Source organism: Solanum stenotomum, chromosome 1 (assembly GCF_019186545.1).
Source record: "Solanum stenotomum isolate F172 chromosome 1, ASM1918654v1, whole genome shotgun sequence".
In the NCBI taxonomy this organism is placed as follows: Eukaryota; Viridiplantae; Streptophyta; class Magnoliopsida; order Solanales; family Solanaceae; genus Solanum; species Solanum stenotomum.
This window is the reverse complement of record NC_064282.1, coordinates 55,338,729-55,359,770: the sequence shown is the minus strand read 5'-3', so window position 1 is coordinate 55,359,770 and position 21,042 is coordinate 55,338,729. Positions and strand designations below refer to the sequence as shown.

Sequence of the window (21,042 nt, the reverse complement as noted above, 5' to 3'; positions counted from 1 at the left end):
CCCCCCCCCCCCCCCCCCCCCCCCCCCAACTCTCCAACAACAAAGGTGGATACGTGATCTCGACTACTATTACATTTTCCTTTTGATACAACACTCATTGTATCTCAATAATACATGATCAATACACGGACATCAAAAAAAAAAATACATGATCAATAAGATCTCTACTCCTCTCCATTTTAGTTGTATATTTTTGTCTCTTTACATTTATTGCATTTACTTTACGATTTATATTCACATTTATGCTATTGGTACTCCTTCACCAATTAACCATAGATAATTTTTCAACAGTTTGGCATCCACTGTGGGGTCCTAACCGCTAAATCTATTGATCTCTTCTTATCAGTTCTTCGCATGGAAGAAGTTCTGATTATTCGGGCAAACAAATGACTCAAATTTAGTGCCAAATCTGACACCACCAAATGCAACTTTATACCAAAAGTTTCAAAACACGTCTTCAGATAGAGAAAATGGCACGGCTAAGTACCATTACTTATAACCATTTTGAGCAATATAATTTCTTCGCTTGCTTCAACATGGGTCTGCTAGAGAACAATATTACTTATACTAGTAGGAAATTTAGCTACATATGGTTTTTTTTTTTATAAAGGCTACATTTGGTTTTTGAATGCCTATATTTATTCTAAATGAAAGCTTAAGTTTACGGGTGTAACATTAACTTGACACCTCATGCTATTTTTGTATCACTATTAGCTTGACACGTCATGCTATCTTCCTTCATTAAAGTGAAACTTCATGTTTTCCTGTTATAACTTTGCCACCTGAACAACTATTGCATGTCATATGAAAACATATATTTGTAATAGTGATTACAAGGCTCTTGCATACTAATTGGTAAGCATTACTAATATAAAAACTGGTGAAGATTATACAATTGTCTCTACATCATGATTACTTGCTCAAGGACAACCAAAAGTGATGAAACTTTACATAAGTAACTAGAAGACAATGATATCATATACTGTATCACGTATACATTGCTATGACATAGTAATTGTTGTAGCAAATTGCCTTTTCATATCATCTACTCAACTTCTAGCTACTCAGTGTACTATTATCATCATTGTTGCTTGCCTGACCCATAAACCCAAGATTATCATTACTAACTGGTACTACTTCTAAAGGGAAATTACATTTCTGTGGAGCTATTTTCATCCCCGTTCTACATTTATTTCTCCTAAAATAGAATTAATTATATATTCATTTTGAAGACCGTCCTTTTTCATAATGTGCAAGATCATTGTCATACTTATTCTGTATGATGAAATTCTTTTGAGAAAGTCTTTTTTTTTTTTGAGAAAGAATGTATGACGAAATATTATGAAAAGAATTACATCATTTACAATAGAGCTCACATATTGTCTTATTACAGGAATTTGCTTTCCAGGTTCGCAAACAAACTCATGACTTCGCTTTCATGATTTATTACATTCAGTAACTGCATTTTATTTGCAAAATACTTAAAATAGAAATTGAACATGATTGGTTGAAGACATGGACAAACCCTCAAATTTGCCTGTAATTTTCAGACACCTCAACTAAGGGTCTGACCTATTGAACACTTACTGTTAGTTAAATATGTATCTATTGAACACAAGATACCAAGAAAGGCAAATAAATAATGTGTGAAGTTATCACGCAGTGATACAACAACAACAACAACAACAACAACATACCCAGTGAAATCCCACTAGGTGGGGTCTGGGGAGGGTAGAGTGTACGCAAACCTTACCACTACCTCGTGGTGGTAGAGAGGCTGTTTCCGGGAGACCCTCAGCTCAAGTACATCAAATCTAAGTGAAAGGAGAGAAACATATAAAACATAACATCCAATAAAGAAAATAGTGTATAATCAACAAATGAGACAATAACATCAAGGAAGTAATGTGAGAAGTGAAACGCAGTAAACAGCATAAGGCTAGGACTACTACAAACGCTAACAACCCATACCCTCGCAAGGGAAGACAACACGCTAACCCTACTAACCTTCAATGAAACAATGATATGTGGGCATCCCAAATAGTCCAAAAGAAAGATCTTGAGCCAAAATAGATTAAAAAAAGTTTTTACACCCACACCCCTCATATCCCGTCGTTTTTTTCCCTCTGAATCACATCTTCTTCGTTCTTCTCTTTTTACTGCAGAAAACAATCCCACCATTGAAATCAAACTCAATCTCTCCATCCTTTTTGCCACTTGGTAATGTCTTTGATCTGACTCTACCATGGTATTTTGTACCGTATTAGTTAAGTTTTGTTGAATCAACAATCAACGAAAGCCTCAGACATGAAGTCTATGAAACTTGGATCTCCGCCTGAAACTTTCTATGCTGCTGAAGTTGTTGAATAACTTCAATTTTACACATTATACCTGTTCAGTTGTTCTCTTTCTGAATGAAGAATACTTATTCAAGTCCTCAGAAATCTTAGTGATCTATAATGCAAGTAAAGGACATTAGACATTTACTTCACAAAGATAAATTCACTACTCAACTGTGACTTCTGCACTTCCTTCCCTTTCCAGATCTCTATTTCAGCAACTCCATCCTTAATAACACTAGCAATTCTTTCTAAAAATCCAAGCTCCTGACTATATACTCTAATTTAAGAGTGTGGGACAAAGTATGCAAAATAGAACACCAGAGAAGAAAGAACAGCTTTTTCACTCAAATCCACACAACAGCCTTTAGGGTCTTCAGCTTAAAAAGAACTAGGAGATTGATGAAATAAATAATGACAAGGAGGTGGTAGGAACTGATGTGATTAAACGAGGGTTACAAGAGGAGGTTGACTGTAGTGTGCTTTTACATTATTACATTGACATTTGTAGATTTATCATAGAGGTTTTAACTGGTTCACTGTGGAATTTAACTAATAGGTGATAAGAGATCAAATGGAGTCTGGAGATTACCTCAAAGAAGAGGAATTCTTTATTTCTTTTACCCCCTCTTTTTCTTTAGATTTTCAGGGTAATTAGAACCTCTATACACCCAATATCAGGAGTGCTTACTGTGCGGTAAGGTTCACTGCTTAAATATCTTCTATTTATAACCTTAAACCAGTGAATAGGGCAAAAGCTACATTGAGTCATGCAATTGATAGGTCGGGGGAACAACATATTATCTGATCACTAGTTAAAGGGAAAGATTTAAGGCAAAAGCTTGTCAAAGATCTCCAACCAAAAAAGCAAGTTAACATCTCTAAAGATTTCTTTTATCTTCAGGATTGGTAAAGCATTTATGCTGATAAATCTATCAAGAAAAGAAAAACACACCATTCAGTAACAGCAATCCAGTACACCCCTGGAACAAAAACTTATCATCAGATAAAGTAAAAGTCATTTTCAGTGGCAGAAGCAAGTATCTCCGATGAGCACTCTAATTTTTAATTCTCTGCTTTATCAATTAAGACGCAAGTCAAAAGAAAGCTCCCAGCAGTAACTTTCTCTTATATGTGATGCTTTAGTAGCTTAGATAGTAGACACAATTGAATGGACAAAATGAAAAATCATGATAGAAGATCAACATCATATTGTAACCTAACAAATGGCATTGGATGTCAAAAATTGCACTAGTCAACAAACTATTGAGGCACTTTATTCTTTTTATTAGCTACAATAACAATCACATATGCATTATATCAAACAAAATTAGAGAGCTAGACTTGCAAAATAAAGTCAAATTCAGCTCAAATGATCAACTTTACGAATCAAAATACAAAATCAAGCAAACAAGGTTTGCCAAATTTGAAAAATGTACAGTATGCTACATCAAATGCGAATATAATACCTCCAACATACTCCATAGCAGTGGCTTCAGGTACATCCCTAGCTCTTTTGCTGATGACAACTGCCAACTCCACCTCGTGATCCAGTGATTCCAATGGATGAGGAACTTCTATTGTCCCTCCGTTCTCTAAATACGACGATGTGGGCTTCATAAACAACACTGGCTCCTTCAAACATTAAATCAAAATTACACATAAATACACCTAGTACAATAATCATGCTCAATCAACTTCAAGAAAAGCATCAATCACAGATCAGTACTCTAAATATCACACTATTGGTTTCACAGAGAAAACTATATCTTTCAGAAGCTAAAAATTATTCATAGATCACTCCTTCAAGTTTAGGGCAACACCAGCTCCTTCCTAAATCATAACTACACAAAAACACCCCGAGTGCTGATCAATTATGCTCAATCAGCTTACTCAAAAGCATCAATTACAGATCAGTTCAATAAATACAACATCGGTTACATAAACAACACTGGCTCCTTCAATTTTAAATCAACAATTACACTTATTAAAAACATCGAATATCACCTTAAATCATCAGTGACCGATCAGTTCATCAAATAAACTTAGATTCATAAAATCACTGCCTCCTAAGGTAGTTAAATAAAAAAATTACACCTAAAAATAGTACACTAAAAATTTCCTGTTTAAACAAAGCATCAATCAGAGATAAGAGTTGACAGAGATAGCGAAAGAGAAGGAGAATAACCTTAGGCACGGCGTTGCCGAGTTCTTTGGCGTGAGCGGCGTAGTTACGACCGACGGCGATGATCTTACTTCCGACGCTGATAAGGTTCTGATGTTCTGCCGTCGCGGCGCCGGTGGTGGCCATGTTCCTTGATGAAAATGATTTAGCGATTGCTCTACCGCTACTGCACACTAGGTTTCGGGCAATGGTGAATGTTTGAATTTTCGCATACATAGTAGTATTAGTATATATATGTGTATGAAAAGTCTGAAAGAAATGGAAATGGAGACCAACAATGTGTAGTAGATGAAGAGAAATTCTCCTTTGCTTTGCTGCTGCTTCTTTCCCAAAAATTTGGTTTCCTGGGAACCGTCCTTAAAGCTTGATGTACCACTATTTAAGCACAAGTACTATTTATTTTTTCTAACTGATATTCTGAAATTCAGAAAACCAAAATAAATAAATTAATGGTATAATTTCACACACTTTTGGCTTCATTACAATAAAATAAAAAAATCGTGGTTTACTTTCTATTTTGATTTTTTTTTTTGTAATAATTCTTTATAAATATTTATTATTAATATAAAATATTATGAGTTGAAAATTTAAACCTCTATGGACTGATACATGTATTAAATACTCATACACAAAATTGATTCATGAGTCTGAAACCTGTGCTAGCTAAAGGATATATGCGGTTAATTTTTTAAATTTACACCTTTGTTTAATTAATTTTATAAACATCTTTCTCAAAAGACTTAATTAATTTCCAACATTTATTTTTAATTACTTCCAAAAATTTATAGTGCTATGCTAAAATTCAACACCTATTATATGTCACAATTTCTTCATCGTCATGTGTAGGCAACTCATGTACTGCTTTTGTAGGAGGTTTTGGATGGAATTGTTGAGTAATAAATCAAAGGTTTTAGTGCTTTTGCAGATAAACATCTCAAAAAAAATGATCTTCCATTTTAGTGGTTAATTATAGAAATGATCTTCCATTTTAGTGTTTTTGCAGATAAACATCTCTAAAAAAAAAATCCTCATATAAAATTGCAAATATATATATATATTAATATTAAATTTTTAGTACTTGTTCATGTTTAGCATTGAAAATCCAAAAAAAGGATAACTAGGGTAAAACTTTTGATTCACATATATACCGAATGAATCTTTCAAAAGAATGTAATCAATGAATCTGTATATAATATAGGAAATATAATTATTTTCGTCCCTATATTATTGCCTTATTTTGTTTTTAATTCCTATGATATCTTACTTCTTACTTTTTAGATTTAACCTTTAATTAATTAAAATCAATTATTTTAGTTCTTTTATTAACTGTGATGACCAATACAAACAAATTTTTTTTACTGCTGTGGAGGGCAATTATGATACTTCACTGTAAGGAACACTTTTATACCGAAAACAAAACAGAAACATACGAACAAGTTTACAAATTGTTCTCGAATGTAAAAATTGTGTATTCATTTGATATGTTTTAATGATTAAGATTATAAAAATAATATTACATTATTTTATTTTATTTTGTAACTGTTTATGATTTGTCTTTTGTTTTGTATTTGATATAATTTTTTAATTGTGTAAGTTAATATTTTCCAAGTAACTGATGACACCAGTAATCTAATTAAATGAAACTTCATATCAAAATTAAACAAGTAATGAATCAATAAACTCAGCCTCCATCTTCAAAATAAGTTCATCTCTGTTTTCTTCTAATTTCTCCTTCAATAACATAAGTTCTTCAACATTAAAATTTTCCAGCCACAGAGTACTCCAATCTTCATATAAATTCGACCCAAAATCAGTAGAAAAATCGAAATTTGAAGAAAAAACATTATTCTTCAAGCTGTCGTCGACGATGGGAAACTCGTTGGAACTGTAAAATCTTCCGTCCGGCGAGAAAATTTCACTACAACCTTCAACATTGAAATTTTTCAGATGCAGAGTACTTGGTTTTGCATATGAATTCGATGAAATTTCAGTCAAAAGATCAAAATTTGAAGAAAACCCATTATTCTTCAAGTCGTCGACAACAATGGGAAACTCACCGGAACTGTAAAAGCCGCCGGGCGGCGAGAAAATTTCACTACATTCCTCATCATCGAAATTTTCCAGCCACAGAGTACTCCAATCTTCATAGAAATTCGAACTAAACTCAGAAGAAAGATCGGAATTTGAAGAAAACCCATTATTCTTCAAGTTGTCTTCGACGATGGGAATCTCGCCGGCACTATAAAATACGCCGGCCGGCGAGAAAATTTCACTACATCCTTCAACATTGAGATTTTTCAAACGCAGAGTACTAGGTTTTACGTATGAATTCGAAGCAATTTCAGTAGAAAGATGGGGGTTTGAAGAAAACCCATTATTCTCGAAGAGAGAAACATCGCCGGAAGTATAGAGTCGGCCGGACGGCGAGAAGACTAATAGAGCAATTCGAGCGCCGGACTTGGTTTCGAGTTCTCGAGCTTTCTTGAAAAGACCAGTGCGTCTTTTCGAGAGTGTGACTTTTCTTGATGAATCACTGGCGATCTTTCTAATGTCAATCTTCTTCTTCCCTATTCCTTTCGTCATCTTTACAATTCTAATCACCGGTGATGTAAAATTGTGGCGGCCTGAGTTGAATCCAGACACCGGCGGCGATGTTCTGAAGTACTTTTTCCAATCTTTCTCCAGTGAGTGAGAGACGCGCGTACATATATATAAGTATTAAAAACATCGAACTTAGCGCAAATTATTGGTTTCATTCTCAAACTATTGACATGATTAAAAACACATTTATACTTAACGAACTAAGCTTAAATACACCCCTCCCATTTGAATTACCAGTTTAATTTACGTGACATGGACATCTAATCAAATACGAGGCCATGTGGAAAGAATGATTTTGCAAAACTATCAAAGCTATCCGTTAAAATATAATAGCACAAATGAATCCTTTTTGTAACGGAAGTGACATGATTGAGCCCAACATAAGTTCTTTGATATATTTGAGCTTTAACACCTCTCTCCTCCCCTTGTTTTTTTTTTTTTAAAAAAAGTCATTAGCAAAAACCTACTTCAGTTGCATATATATATATATATTATAAGGAATTGAAACAATTGTTTCAATCAGAAAGTGTTTGGATTTGATATAAAAATTTAAGTTTTCAGATTGAAGAAATTACAGTCCAAATCCAATTCAAATAAACTCGGATTTGATAAGATTATTTTTTTCTTAGTTTGGATATTGTAAACTTTTGGTTTTGACTTTTGAGCCTCTTTCTAAGATAGACCATAACAATTAACAACCTCAATTCATCTAATAGTTTACTTCTTAAAATGCTGAACTTTCTACCGTCAACAAGGATTAAGGCTTCCTTGCTGCCCATGCCGCACAATTCCATATTGGACTGAGTACTATAATGGGTAAAGTTATGTGGTACTAATCTATTGGACCTATAGAAAATTAGACTTATTATTAGCATTGGACAAATATACTATGGGTAAAGCTGAATATAAGACATAAAAAATTCAGATATTTAAAAAACTGTACAACTATAGTGCATATCCAATCCGAAATCCATAATTTAAAAATAAAATCCAAACCAAATATCCAAAAAGTTTGGTTTTTGGGTTGACCCGAACTATGCCGACCCCAACGGAATATACAAATAACTAGATTTACTTCCTGCAACATTAGTATTGACAAGTGCTGGCTATAGGTAATAATAATGTAGTGCACCATATAATTAATAGTACAATGTCCACAAGCAGACTATGAAAAAGAAGTTGATCATCTTAATAAACTTGAGGGAAGCTCTTCCAGTTGCTCATCTTTTGCAGAAGTTGCAGCACTTAGCCCAGAAGGAGAAGTCATTTCAAGCTGATCACTTGAAGAAGTATTGGTGGCTTTAGGAAATCCTCCAATTCCAAGCTGTAGGCATGACCTGAAAATATGTAGTTTATGTTTTAACCATGTAGAACAGAACCGCATAAGACCAACGACTTAATTTTTAGTGCAAGAGAATACAGTTGAATAAGACTTTCTGCATATTTGAACTGCAACTAACTAGTTTGTTTTTGCTGAGAAATAACTCTCTGCAGGTAGTACATTTTACAGATTTAACACAGTATGCTCATTCTCAAAAACACTTTAACACTGTATGTGTTGTATCCTCTATGACCCTCCTTACCACAATTAAAAATATTCTTCATCTTCATAAGCTTCCATTCACACTATCACAACCCTCAGCTTTAGTCAGTCTGTACAGTGTTGAACTTGTTTACGAATCACAAGATTCCAAACTTTCTAATAGCTTACAAAATGGTGCATCTTTCCATAGTAAAAAAAGACTTTTGATTCCAGCTTTCCAAAAAAAGACAAACTAGAGCCATTTTATTACTATAAACTTACCGCAAATGGAATTTGGAGAGCTGGAGATTAGACGTGAAGAAATTTGAACAGCATCCTCTGACTCGAGTCATCTTATCAGATAAATCCTTGGTTAACTGAACAGTACACAAAAAAAACATATTATGAAAGATCTTATTCCATTACTACCAATCAGGTAGAGTATGGTATGCAACAAAAGAATAATGGATGTGTTACATTGAGGAAAAACATCAACCGCAGATGCAAGGAAAAGATAAAATGCTGGCTTGTGGAGAACAACAGTTCTTGATTTAATCGCATACTTACTGTTCCTTCTTGGGAATTCTGGACATTGGAGAACTCAAAATCTTGGGATGCCTGCCTCCTTTTCTCATTAATGAGAACAAATGCACATTTGCAAATGAAGAATAGAAGTATCACACCAAAAGAAAGCACCAGAACGAATTCAACAATAATTGCTGATCCAAAAACTGCAAATCAGATGCACTTATTATTATCATCCTGATAATTAATACCATGATAAATTAATAAGTTTGTCAATGCTTCACTTATCCCAAATGAAATTTCAGATAAAAAGTTAAAAACATTGCATAATTTGTTAGAAATTTAGACTATTTCTCATATAATTAATGCAACTTCAAAAAGTTACCATGCATCTCCCTTTCCATGAATTGCATTTTGTATGAAAAAACAATTTCTTTGACAGTCTCATCAGAGACCTGTAACTGCGTATTTTAACATTTCGAAATCTTACCTGAGATCTGTGGGAGGTAAAAGCACCATTTTCAGTTATGGATTTACCAAAAGCAACACATTTGGAACCAAAAAGCTGAAGTATTTGGCGGGTGAAAATGGAGTTTGGCATTAGGTAAGGTAAGAATTTAAGAAGTGGGCACCTGTGGTAGGCATGCACCACAAAGTTCAGGAAAAAAATGCAAAGGAAAAGCTTCATAATGACAAATGTTGCACCTCTCTGATGCATAACTTACCATGTGCAAATAATGAACTCAGAGGTTTTTCTCTCATGAGACTAACAGAAACCTCAACAAAATGAGGCATTGACATCAAATCAGTGCAGCCTGGGTAGCACCCATAGTTCCCCATATCATTCACCGTCACAATAAGACTAGCACGATGTTCATCACCCTGCAAAGCAACTCATGTAGTTATGCAGATCGGAACATGAAAAGGGAACATGATAGATAGCAACAGATATGACAAGGAATGAGTCCGCAATTCTCCAGTACAATGTAGAAGTGATAACAAATCCATTTGCAAATATAACTCTTAACATCTCCAGGGATTTTCAGTATATGTCATACAATATAAATACAAATATTCATCTAAGCCCCTATTATTGTTCACAAAGTCCTCAACTAGCCATAAAAGAAGTCATAGTAAAGGAGAAAAGGGAAAAATGTGCTTATAAAGGCTGCATTGCAGAAAACCATAACTGACTATCTTAGATCACTCATGATGTCTCGTGACACTGCCTTTGACATTCCCTATGCCACTTCTCAAGTAGTGGTACATATACCATTAGCTAACCTGCTGATTCTCGGTAGTCCATTGGTATAGTGGAAGACAAAAAAGAATGAACTGGAAAACCAACAGAAAAATATGAAAGATGAGTGTGAAGTGAAAGAAAATCATATTGCTTGAATTATTATTATTGTTTATCACATCTTCCAATACTGTTTCTTGATTTTTGTTTTGGTTCTTTAGTTCATTAGACTAGTTTGGAGGGGAGGTTCCAGGAACAGCATATGTGGCTACATTTGAAAGAATGCCACAGGAAATCAAAAGTGATCTCAGAGGGAAATGCAATCATTATCAGAACTAATCTTAATTCTCTCCACCTTGTACTGATTACCTGCTGTCTTATGAAACAGATAGTAAGCATAAGATCTGATTAGATTCTTTGTTCTTGATGCACTTATTACAGACTAGGTAAACGATACTACCATATTATCAGGAAACAATACATCAATAATATAGCAAAGGAAGATACAAGGGAAAGAACCAGCCGAAAATGATAACAGTAGCTTAGAATCTCAAGAACACACATGATATAGCAATTGCTCCAAGACACTGTTGCAGTCTTCTAGTGTACCCCGAAATCTAATGCCTTTGGCTTTGACCATAAAATGTTCTGAGATGGTTACAAATGTCTGAAGAGGCTGCCACTGGTAGCTGGTTTTAAATTTTAATTCAGTTGTGCTAATGAGGTTAGCAGGAAGCTTTGTTGAGAGGAAGCCAGAGCTGACTTCAACGGAGAACATAACCAAGAAACGAGACGCATTCCCTGAAAATAAACTTAAATCAAAATCTGTAAGATTTGAAGGAGGAACGCAACTATGTTTCAGATGTAAAAGTATCATATCCCTCTCCCATATTGCAAAAGCATCAGCAATTATAAACGACAGAGGTTTCTGTGAGACTTGCATAATAGAAGCCATTTTCAGCAGAGCACCACACTACCAGATATAGAATGTTTTGACCAGAAAAGCAGGTGTCTTTTTCTAGAATATAAAGTTCAGCTATCTATTTCGATTAAATAAATTGCAAATCTGTAGGTGATATCCTTGATTCTTACCTATAACTCAACAGCAAAAATTAGTGCGACTCTCAACCTTCATTATCCATTTATTTTACCAACTATTAACAATCCTAAGAAGGTGCTGGGAGTATCTCCTATTACAGTAGTACCTATTGATTACATCCACATTGGGTTGACTGCATCAATAAACTCACGTACCAGGATAATGCAGTAGATCTGGATCTCCAACAAAAACAGCAGACTTATTCCTGTCTCTGCTAAAAATGGATACTTCTTCACTCCCTTGATCCATAATAACAAAAGGAGGAAGATTAATTAATGGAGGATCATTGATAGGTTCAACCAATATAGGAATATCTAAACTGTTCTTCCCATTTGTGTTCATCGTAGAGACGTGGATTGTATCAGTGCCGTAGAAGTTCTCATTTCTGATTCAATGAAACACATGAGACTCGTTAACATAACGTGTTTAATCCTACTCTAAAGTTATTAGTCATTCTCAGCATTTAATAGATTTCTATGTTCATGTTAGCAAGAAAGGCTGTCCAGGTTCCCTGGCTTATTATAATGTTTAAATATAGTTTTTTTTTTCAAGAAGAACAACTAGAATGAATGAAATGAGAGGCAATAAGATAGTGTTAATGTTGTATGACGGGAAAAAGGAAGAGGAAAAGGTAAAATATGCTGATACAACAAAATAGTTCATAATTGTTAAGAATTATCTGTCTTCCGTTACATAGACTTCTCACTAGAGGATGAAGGAGAAAACAGATAGCCATGTAATCAGAATATGTGAATCTAAATTAGTCTGGAATATAAGAAATTGTGTTAAGAAGAGAACTTTTGTCCAAGTTATCAAGAGTCCGTATATTCTCAACCTGTCTTAAATGTTGATAGAACAAGAATATTCCAGCTCTATCGATAACTGGTTCATCAGTAATGAAAAGCTAGCACAACAATATTTTCTTCTGAATTGGTGGTCTATCAAAAGTTAATCTCAAAGAAACACTTCCAAAATTTAGTAATTCCCAACTATATACTTTTATTTTCACATATCATGTTGCTTTGTGAATATAGCACTATCAAGAAAAAACCTTCATTTTTACTAAAATATGATATTCCTATCTAATTATGCTCATAATATTACTTCCTAAACTAATATGTTTATTCTCACCCATCATTCTTCTGGACTTTTACTTGTTCTTTCAATATCTTTCGCTAAGAGCCTACTACACATTCTATACCACAGACCCCCTTGAAAAATCTACACATACACAAGGATGATTTCCCATTGAGAAATGGACACAATTATAGAAGCAAGTAATAATTAACTTACTAACTTCCAAAGAAAAACAGACTCAGAAGAAAAATAAATGGTGAGGAATTTATGTACAAATTGTCATACCCAAAATACTGCAGCGACTGTATTGCAAAATTGATTTCTTCTACACAGCCTGTTAAAGTTAACTCAGTAGACTTTCCGACCTCCCTGAACGTAGAATAAATACTCCAGGCTGGCTGCCAAAATTGCATTAACATAGGAGACAGAAAGACGATCCCAGATTGTGCATTAAATGTAATGCTGACGTTTTCAGTTGAATCTGAATAGATAATCTCAAGTCCAGAGAAACCCCTGCATCCAGTTAGCAGACCAGATTACAAACTCTTAGAACCAAAGCAACACAAAATCTTAACTAGAACTTTACCCGAATCTTGGACAAATAACATCTTCAGTTGCCAGTAATTGACTTGGAACTGAAACGAACTGAGGAGGGATGCTTAGAACAGATATATCCACGCCCCCGGAGGCAATGTTCCCATTCACATCACATATTGTATAAGAGAAAGAATCCCTCCCGTAGAATCCTTTGAAAGGTGTATACCTAAAGAGATGCCCATATTGAAGAATTGAACCATGACCTGGCTGTGCATAGAAATTATATTGAGGCAACTTTTCACGAAGACAACCAGAAAAGGAAAGGAAAATATAAACAGAGTCTAAACTCTGTGTCAGGAAAAAACTTGATCAGCTGTAGATGGACTACTTGATAGCATATGTAAGAAAAAATGTCTAAACACAATTTTATACACCTACGGTATAAATAGTGGAGAATATTCAAGAAGTTTCTTGTACCTCTAACTTTTAGATGCAAAACAAAAAGCGTATAATCTTCGATATATGTATAATGGAAGTACACCTACTTTTGAAAATTCAAAAATTGTAATGTTATGGCCAGCAAAATAGTCATTTTGTACAGCATCAAAAGCTATAGAATCATCCTCCCAGACCCAGATCGAATCATTCTGTACTCTAGGGAAATATTCACCTGAAGGGCAGAATAAATACTAGGGTCAGATGAAGTCAGGTCATGAAAAGCAAGAAATTATAACAAGCCTAATAATTTCATTTTTAGCTTCAAGGGAAAGAACTCACTAGTGTATACATTCAAACCAAAGGGGCATGGCATTAAACGCATTCCATCAAAAGAAGCACATAACTCATAGGTGCCAACATCCTTTGCCAGATAATTTCCACTATACGTGCCATCCTTATTATCACTAAAAGTCCATATTGAAGAACCTGAGCTGTTAACTGAACTAATCTCCAACTTTAACTTTGACTGCTGTAAGAGGACTGGATTAGAATATGAATCCATGAGTTGTACTGTGATTTCATTCTTTGTCAGCTTTGATACTTTTGGACTGGGTTTCACTAGTCCCGAAAGAGATGTATTAACTTTCCCTGCACCAAAGCAATGAAACATCATTGAAATTTGAGAATCAGAAGATCCATGCATCGTCATCCTCAGTAAAGTTAGACAAATTAATGTATGATGTATACAAATGTTTGGTTGGATAGACATTTTGTTGTGACTATTGGTTGATTTTTTCAAATAATTCACAAGCTGTAAATATAGGACTATTTCTAGACAAATAAAAAGTTCTTATATAAGCACCATCTCTTCATATCAGCAGGAAAGCACTCCTTTCCTAGTTCAACTCCCACAAATTAGCTATTTCATGAATATGCATACACATTAATGGGGTCGTTTGGTAGAGTGTATAAGAATAATGCTAAATAGAGTGTATTAGTAATGCTTGCATTAGTAATGCATGTATTAGTTATGCTTGCATTAATTATACATAGATTATTTTAATGCATTGTTTGGTTTGATGCATTAAAAATAGTGTGTATGGCATTAAAAAAATTATTTACAAAGATACCCTTGACTTTTACGGTGGAAAAGATGTAAAAAAGGTTTTGAGGGGTAAGTGGGTCTTTTATCATATTAATGCATGCATTAAAACCATTGCATTGCTAATACATAGAAATCCATGGTATTAGCAATGCACTCCTTAATACACAATAGAGTGTATAACTAATACAAGCATTAGTTATACATAGGTTGAAAAAGAGTACCAAACAAGGTACTAGTAATACACAAGGCTAATACATGCATTATTTTTTCTAATACACTCTACCAAACGAGAGCTAAACACGTACCTGCACTTACTGCCTTTCGGAATGGATGACCACCATTTAATGGAATATTTCCACAAAATACACTAATTTCATAGATTCCACTCCTCTCTGGTATATAATTAACATCAAAGGCACTAAATCTCATGTTTCTAGGCTGCAACCAAAAATTAACTATCAGCTCTGTCAATTCTAAAGCTTAACATAAAGAACACTATAAAAAAACCTTACATCAAGGTTTGTTTCAGCCAGAGGAGTAAAAGCAAGTTCCACATCATCATGTGCACTGCAATTAAAATTCGTACCACATGGAGTTCCTATTATAATGAGGCAAACTATCAAAAAATTGTCAAGGTAAGTATATCCTGTTTATCAAAAAACGAATTCTAATTTTAATACCATGGACCATCTTCATTGGATGTATGCTTGCTTGTGGTTGATAGGAATCAAATTCATTCACTACTAGTACTTGCAGGCTTTCTAGTTCATTAAGTGAAGGATATAGATAAGCATCCTTCAATAAGACAGAGAACCTTGCAGCTTCACCAGCAACAGAGTCATTTAGACCCGACCCATTAACAATACTATTCATTCCATCACAATAACCTATAAAAATTTGAAATAGTAGATCAGAAGCTAAATACCGAAAATGTACCTACCCTGATACATAGCTTCATACGCAGAAGGAATATCAAGATGATAAAGTATCAGAACATAATCAGAACAGAGCAAGCTAATTATTGCATTAACAAGCAGTTAAAAGTTCAATCTGGTAAATCGGAAGAGATTGGGAACTTTTCATTTCTGAAATATTCTTCCCCTAATTTGAGATTATTCACAAGGTTAGCTGCTAATGGAACCTCCGACATGATTTCTTTTCAGCGAGAAGCTCTTTCGAGTCTAAAATCTAATCATACATGAACTGCTAGAGCACTAACCAGGTGAAACAGAAGCAACTTAAAGACATAACTCCACAGATACTGTTAACTAGTGCAAAGAGTTAACAAACTGTATGGTTGAGTTAGTTAAGTCATAAGTGTAGAGAGTAAACAGAATGCTGAGGTGGCATGAGTTAGTTACAAAGTTAGTTTTTTTAGATAGTTTGTATCTTTGGACTATTAGACTAGTATAAAAGGCAGAGATGTACAGATTCAATGTATCAGTGATTATATTCAATACAACTCTTCTTTCTTCTCTAATTTCTCTATAAATTGAGCTTAGGCCTGGTCTTCTAAGTTCTGTAGTGTATGCATCTGATGCACCCAAAGTTTGGCTGGATCTGTGGGAAAGGTTTGATACAGTAAATGGATCTAGAATCCTTCAACTGCACAGAGAGATTCATACATTAAGTCAGGGCACTATGCCTATTGCTGAATATCATTCTAGGTTAAGAGATCTATGGGATGAATATAATGCTCTTATGCCTTGCCCTATTTGTCTTTGTCCTGAGTCAAAGAAATTTGGTGAGCATTGTGATTATCAAAGGCTATTGCAGTTCTTAATGGGTCTAAATGAGTCCTACTCCACTCCTAGGAGTCAAATCCTCATGAAGAGTCCCATTCCTACTCTTAACAAGGCTTATGCACTGCTAATTGATCAAGAGAGTCAGAGGAATCTGGCTAGTTCTGTCTCCACCAACTCAGCGCTAATAGAAGGCACAACATCTCTCATAAAGGTAACACTTACACCAGTGGTGCTGGCACCTCTAAAGGTCCTTTTTCAGGAGGTTCTGGTGGAGGATATAGCAGTGGTGCCAGTACTTCAGGAGGAGGATATGCAAGTTCTTCAGGAGGAGGATACTAAACTAGAAATTTTTTTCTCATATGTGAACATTGTGGGTGCAAAGGTCATTCTAAGGATCAATGTTATAGGATTGTTGGCTATCCTGCAAACTTTAAGTCTAAGAGGAAACCTAGTTTGTATGCAAATCAGGTAGCAACACAAAATGAGGTTGGCCATGAGGTCAGGACTAACACTAACAGCCAAACAGTATCTGGTGTAGTTTCACCCAATGGATCTTTCTTCACTAAAGATCAATACCATCAAATTCTTCAACTGCTCTCGAAACCTGGTGGTTCAAATATCATAGAGTCATCTACCAACATAGCAATTGTTGTTGATGCAGGTAGTTCTCTTGTTGCTCTATCTTGTAATTATGCAGGTAGAAATTGGATAGTAGATACTGGAGCCTCTCATCATATCACTTCTAATTTTAATGTACTTGACAAAGCTAAAGAAGCTCCCACTCATACCGACAGTAAAGCTCATTTGTCAAATGGTAAAGCTGTGTTAGTTTCTCATATGGGCAACACTTGGGTATTCACTGATCAGTCTATTTCAAATATGATATTTCTTCCTGAGTTCAAGTGTGGTTTACTATAAAGAATTACAGTGTATGGTAGGTTTCTTCTGAGGATTGGTAAAGAAGAGCATGGACTTTACATACTGCATGAAGGACTAAGTTACACTCCAAAGCAACTGGTCAATAGTAGTGTAGCTCATGCTAATTCTGTAAAGACTGAATCTTGTGATATTTGGCATAAGAGACTAGGACATGCTCCTATTGATGTAATAAAGAAGCATGAGCCTCTTAGATCACTAAGTAGTACTGATCACCATCATTGCACTGTGTGTCCTATAGCCAAGAAGGCTAAGCTTCCATTTCCTTTAAGCACTCATAGGACCAAAGCTGTATTTGAATAGTTGCATTGTGATCTTTGGGGTCCTTACAAAATGCCTACTCATAATGGAAAGAGGTTTTTTATCACTATTGTGGATGACTTTAGTAGGTATACTTGGATTCAATGTATCAGTGATCATTTTCAATACAACTCTTCTTTCTTCTCTAATTTCTCTGTAAATTGAGCTAAGACTCAACCTCCATACATGGAGTTTTCAGATACCTAAGCTAATAGAAATAAAAATAACACGCTCAAAAACTAAAATTTTAAAGCAATTTGTTGATATGAGAAAAGCATAATAAGCGTAAAGGAAAGAAACAGAGAAATGTAAGTGGAAGCAAACAAACATAGTCGCTAAAGTACCTATATACACTGTAAAATGAAACGGCATAGCTGAGATGGAATTATTCTGCTCTTTATGATATATCATAAGCTTGAAATCCCCTGGTTCCATTAAGCTGAAGGAGAACAACTGGATACCCAGGCCAACCTGCCTGAATTGAATATCTGTCACAGGAATAATCAAGTTTGTTCCATTTTCAATAACTTCAACATCAAATTCATACAACCCTGGAACAAGATTTCCATATTGATCGTGCTGGTGAATAAAACCTTCTACCAGAGAAAATATTTGAAAGTACTTTGTTTCAACTTCCCACTGCAGCAAACATTTTGAAACAACCAGAAATCCTGCAAGATGAACCTAGGAATCAGTAATTACTATCCAAGAGAAACATTCACTCTAACAAAGGGCCACAAAAGTATTCACCACAAGTTTGTAAAAGATAGAGTGAAGTCACTTTTTGTCAAACCAAATAAAAATCGATTACAACTTTATCAATGTGTGAGCATGGTAATATTATCATCCTTATGCTTACATGAATCACCTGGATTCACTATGAAGATTAGTGGAGAGCCACTCAATGTTTGGTTATCTCCTTGTATATTAAGTAAAAGAGTTCCAGCTGTAGCTACAATAAACTCGGTAACAAGATAACCAGATATATCCCATCCTTTATTAGTGAAATCGAGGATAGTTGCAACGGAACCATTGAAAGTAGATACAGAGAATGTAAAATTGTAAGAGTTGAGCCCTTGATCAGTTGCAGAAGAGATATTATTCCCAAATGCATCTTTAGGAAGAATCACAAGTGAAGCTAGCATCCCTGCTGCAAATTCACTCACTCCATTCTTCCATGACACAACGCTTGCAGATGGATACATATTACCTTCATATACAAAAACGAACAAAAATTATTTTTATACCAGACCAATGCGAATACGTATCAAATTTCGCAAATAAAAGAACCTGGAGTGACATGAAAATGCAGTGAAGAATCAAAAACATTGAAGTGATTATCAGTAATCAGCACATTGAACAACCCAGTCCTAATGGGAAGGAATGAAATCTTCCAATCCCCAAAATTAGCACCAAAATTTGACGAAACCCCGGAAATGTAAGAACTGTTTCCCATCTTATCATTGACACTAATGTTGGGATTGAAAGGGTGCTTGAGTTGGGCAGGATCAAAATTTCCAATAACTTTCACCATTATGGTTGCAAAAGACCCAGCCATAAATGTATCATTGTTGTTCACCCAACTGAATGTAAAACTAGGAACTGCCGAATCTTCTTCTGCCAAAAGAAAATCAAATGATTGTTTTAAATTCTTTCTGTATTGACTAATATACAGTAGAAGCGTTAGTTGAAAAGTTTGAATTACCTGGTAATGAAAGTTGATGAGTTAAAGAGGGGAAGATAGAGATGAAAAACACTAAGATGGTGTAGAGGAGAAGTTGGTTCGCCATGGATGAGAGCTGGAGAAATTTGAGCGGTTTATAGAAAAAGTTTAGCGGTTTTATTAATATCAATGCTTCCTAGTTCCTACGGTGGGGTGAAAAGTAATTTAAAGAAATTTCAAAAGTAAGAAAAAGTGATCGGAAGTCTTAATCATCTATATATTTATATTCTATTTATTCTATATATAATAGGAGAGGAAAAAGTGTCATGTGTCAGCACAATAAAAAATCTCTAATTTTTAATTTTTGAATTATAAATAATTAAATAGAGTTAATTTATTTTTTTAAAGGGAAAAAAGTAACTGTTTTAAAAGACAAGTTAGATTTTTTGTTTTTTTTTTTTAAAATGAAAAAAAAACGTTAGATGTTAACAGACAAGTTGGATTTTTAGAATTTTGGGTTTTAAAAAATCAATTAAATATATATAACTAAAAGCTTATTAACAAAAAAAATTATCTAATAATAATAATAATAATAATAATAATAATAGTTTATATAATAATAATAATAGTAATAGTACTAATATATATATATATATAATAATAATAATAGTTTGAGTTTAAATACAAAACTTTTATATTTAAATGATTTTATAAAATAAAAAATAGGAAGATAAAAGCTTGTGGTTTTGAAAGTGGTTACAGTTCCCCATTTTATCATTAATTTTAGGAGGTTTTCAAATTTAAATACATTTTGAATTCAAACTAACTTCAACTTTTCAACTTTATCATGAAATTATGCATTTTTTTTACGTGAAATTGACAGGTTTAAAATAATTTATAATTCAAAAAACAAAACAAAAATTTAAAGCAATTTAAAAATAATTAAAATTAAAAATTGTTTCTAAAACAAATATGAAAACAGTTTTAATACATACACGTGTATTAGTTTTTAAAAAAAGTAGAAATATAAATTAAAAATAATTGATATAAAAAATTTAGATTGTGTTTTTCTTTTACAGAAACCGCAAGATAGTGGGTTACTATTTAAAAGAGTTCTAATTTCTCTCTATTACTTTATCAATTTAAAATACAATTTTCCAAAACAAAACAACATTTGTTTTAATAAGAGTAACACATTTTACTAAAGAAATAATTATTTATATTTCAACTATAACTTGAAGACGCATATTAAAGGACATCTGGGCATTGGCATGAACGAAAAGAACAAAAAAAAATAAATGAACAACACACTATACTGACATGTTCCACTCATATTAGGGTATATGGGTGAGTGTTTCTTACTTCTTTATATTTGATTGACTGTTATCAAGATGTAAATAAAAAATACAAGTTATATATTAGAAATTTTGTTAACAAAATTTAAATTGTAATTCGTATACCAAACATGCAGCGACCATATTTGTTTTTTATAAAGCTTTGTGTTTTAATATAGATCAAACTAAAAATTCACAATTGCAAATTAAACATGGATTTGTTTTGAATTCAAAGCAGGATCTTTCGGTGAGTGCTTCTTACCCATATTCTTTAAATTTGATTGAATTCTATCAAATGAAACTAAATTTGAAAATGATATATTGTTATATTAATTAGGAATAAAATATATTATACAACAATTGTTGATCCTATGCATAATACACCATGAAAGATGC

At 33.8% G+C, this 21,042-nt stretch overlaps 2 protein-coding genes across 2 annotated transcripts in view; both read right to left on the bottom strand.

Annotated features, from left to right (window-relative positions):
* Positions 1-4,910, bottom strand: part of LOC125853830 (probable acylpyruvase FAHD1, mitochondrial) — a 7,685-nt gene extending 2,775 nt beyond the window's left edge. The window contains exons 1-2 of the mRNA XM_049533581.1: positions 4,528-4,910; positions 3,809-3,974 (exon numbers count right to left, since the gene is read on the bottom strand). Coding sequence (XP_049389538.1) covers positions 3,809-3,974; positions 4,528-4,740 — 379 coding nt within the window. The 5' untranslated portion in view covers positions 4,741-4,910. The remainder of the gene's footprint in view (positions 1-3,808; positions 3,975-4,527) is intronic.
* Positions 4,911-8,089: 3,179 nt separating this feature from the next.
* Positions 8,090-19,439, bottom strand: LOC125854454 (protein GAMETE EXPRESSED 2). The gene is made up of 17 exons (XM_049534008.1): positions 19,355-19,439; positions 18,940-19,266; positions 18,518-18,859; positions 17,994-18,320; positions 15,349-15,555; positions 15,181-15,266; positions 14,974-15,106; positions 13,903-14,211; positions 13,671-13,795; positions 13,175-13,392; positions 12,874-13,101; positions 11,667-11,896; positions 10,975-11,213; positions 9,898-10,054; positions 9,215-9,378; positions 8,930-9,024; positions 8,090-8,462 (listed from the first exon to the last, which is right to left on the bottom strand). Exons 1-17 carry the CDS (start codon positions 19,437-19,439, stop codon positions 8,309-8,311), a joined length of 3,426 nt encoding a protein of 1,141 aa, XP_049389965.1. The 3' UTR covers positions 8,090-8,308.
* Between the last annotated feature and the right edge of the window lie 1,603 nt (positions 19,440-21,042).

What these genes read in the sequence shown, in the direction of transcription:
- LOC125854454 (XM_049534008.1), bottom strand. Translation starts at nt 19,439, where the DNA reads ATGGCGAACCAACTTCTCCTCTACACCATCTTAGTGTTTTTCATCTCT. An exon ending in TCATCAACTTTCATTACCAG is followed by an intron (nt 19,267 to 19,354) that starts GTAATTCAAACT and finishes TTCTTTTGGCAG; the next exon opens with AAGAAGATTCGGCAGTTCCT. An exon ending in CAATTTTTGAATTTTCAAAA is followed by an intron (nt 13,393 to 13,670) that starts GTAGGTGTACTT and finishes TTCTATGCACAG; the next exon opens with CCAGGTCATGGTTCAATTCT.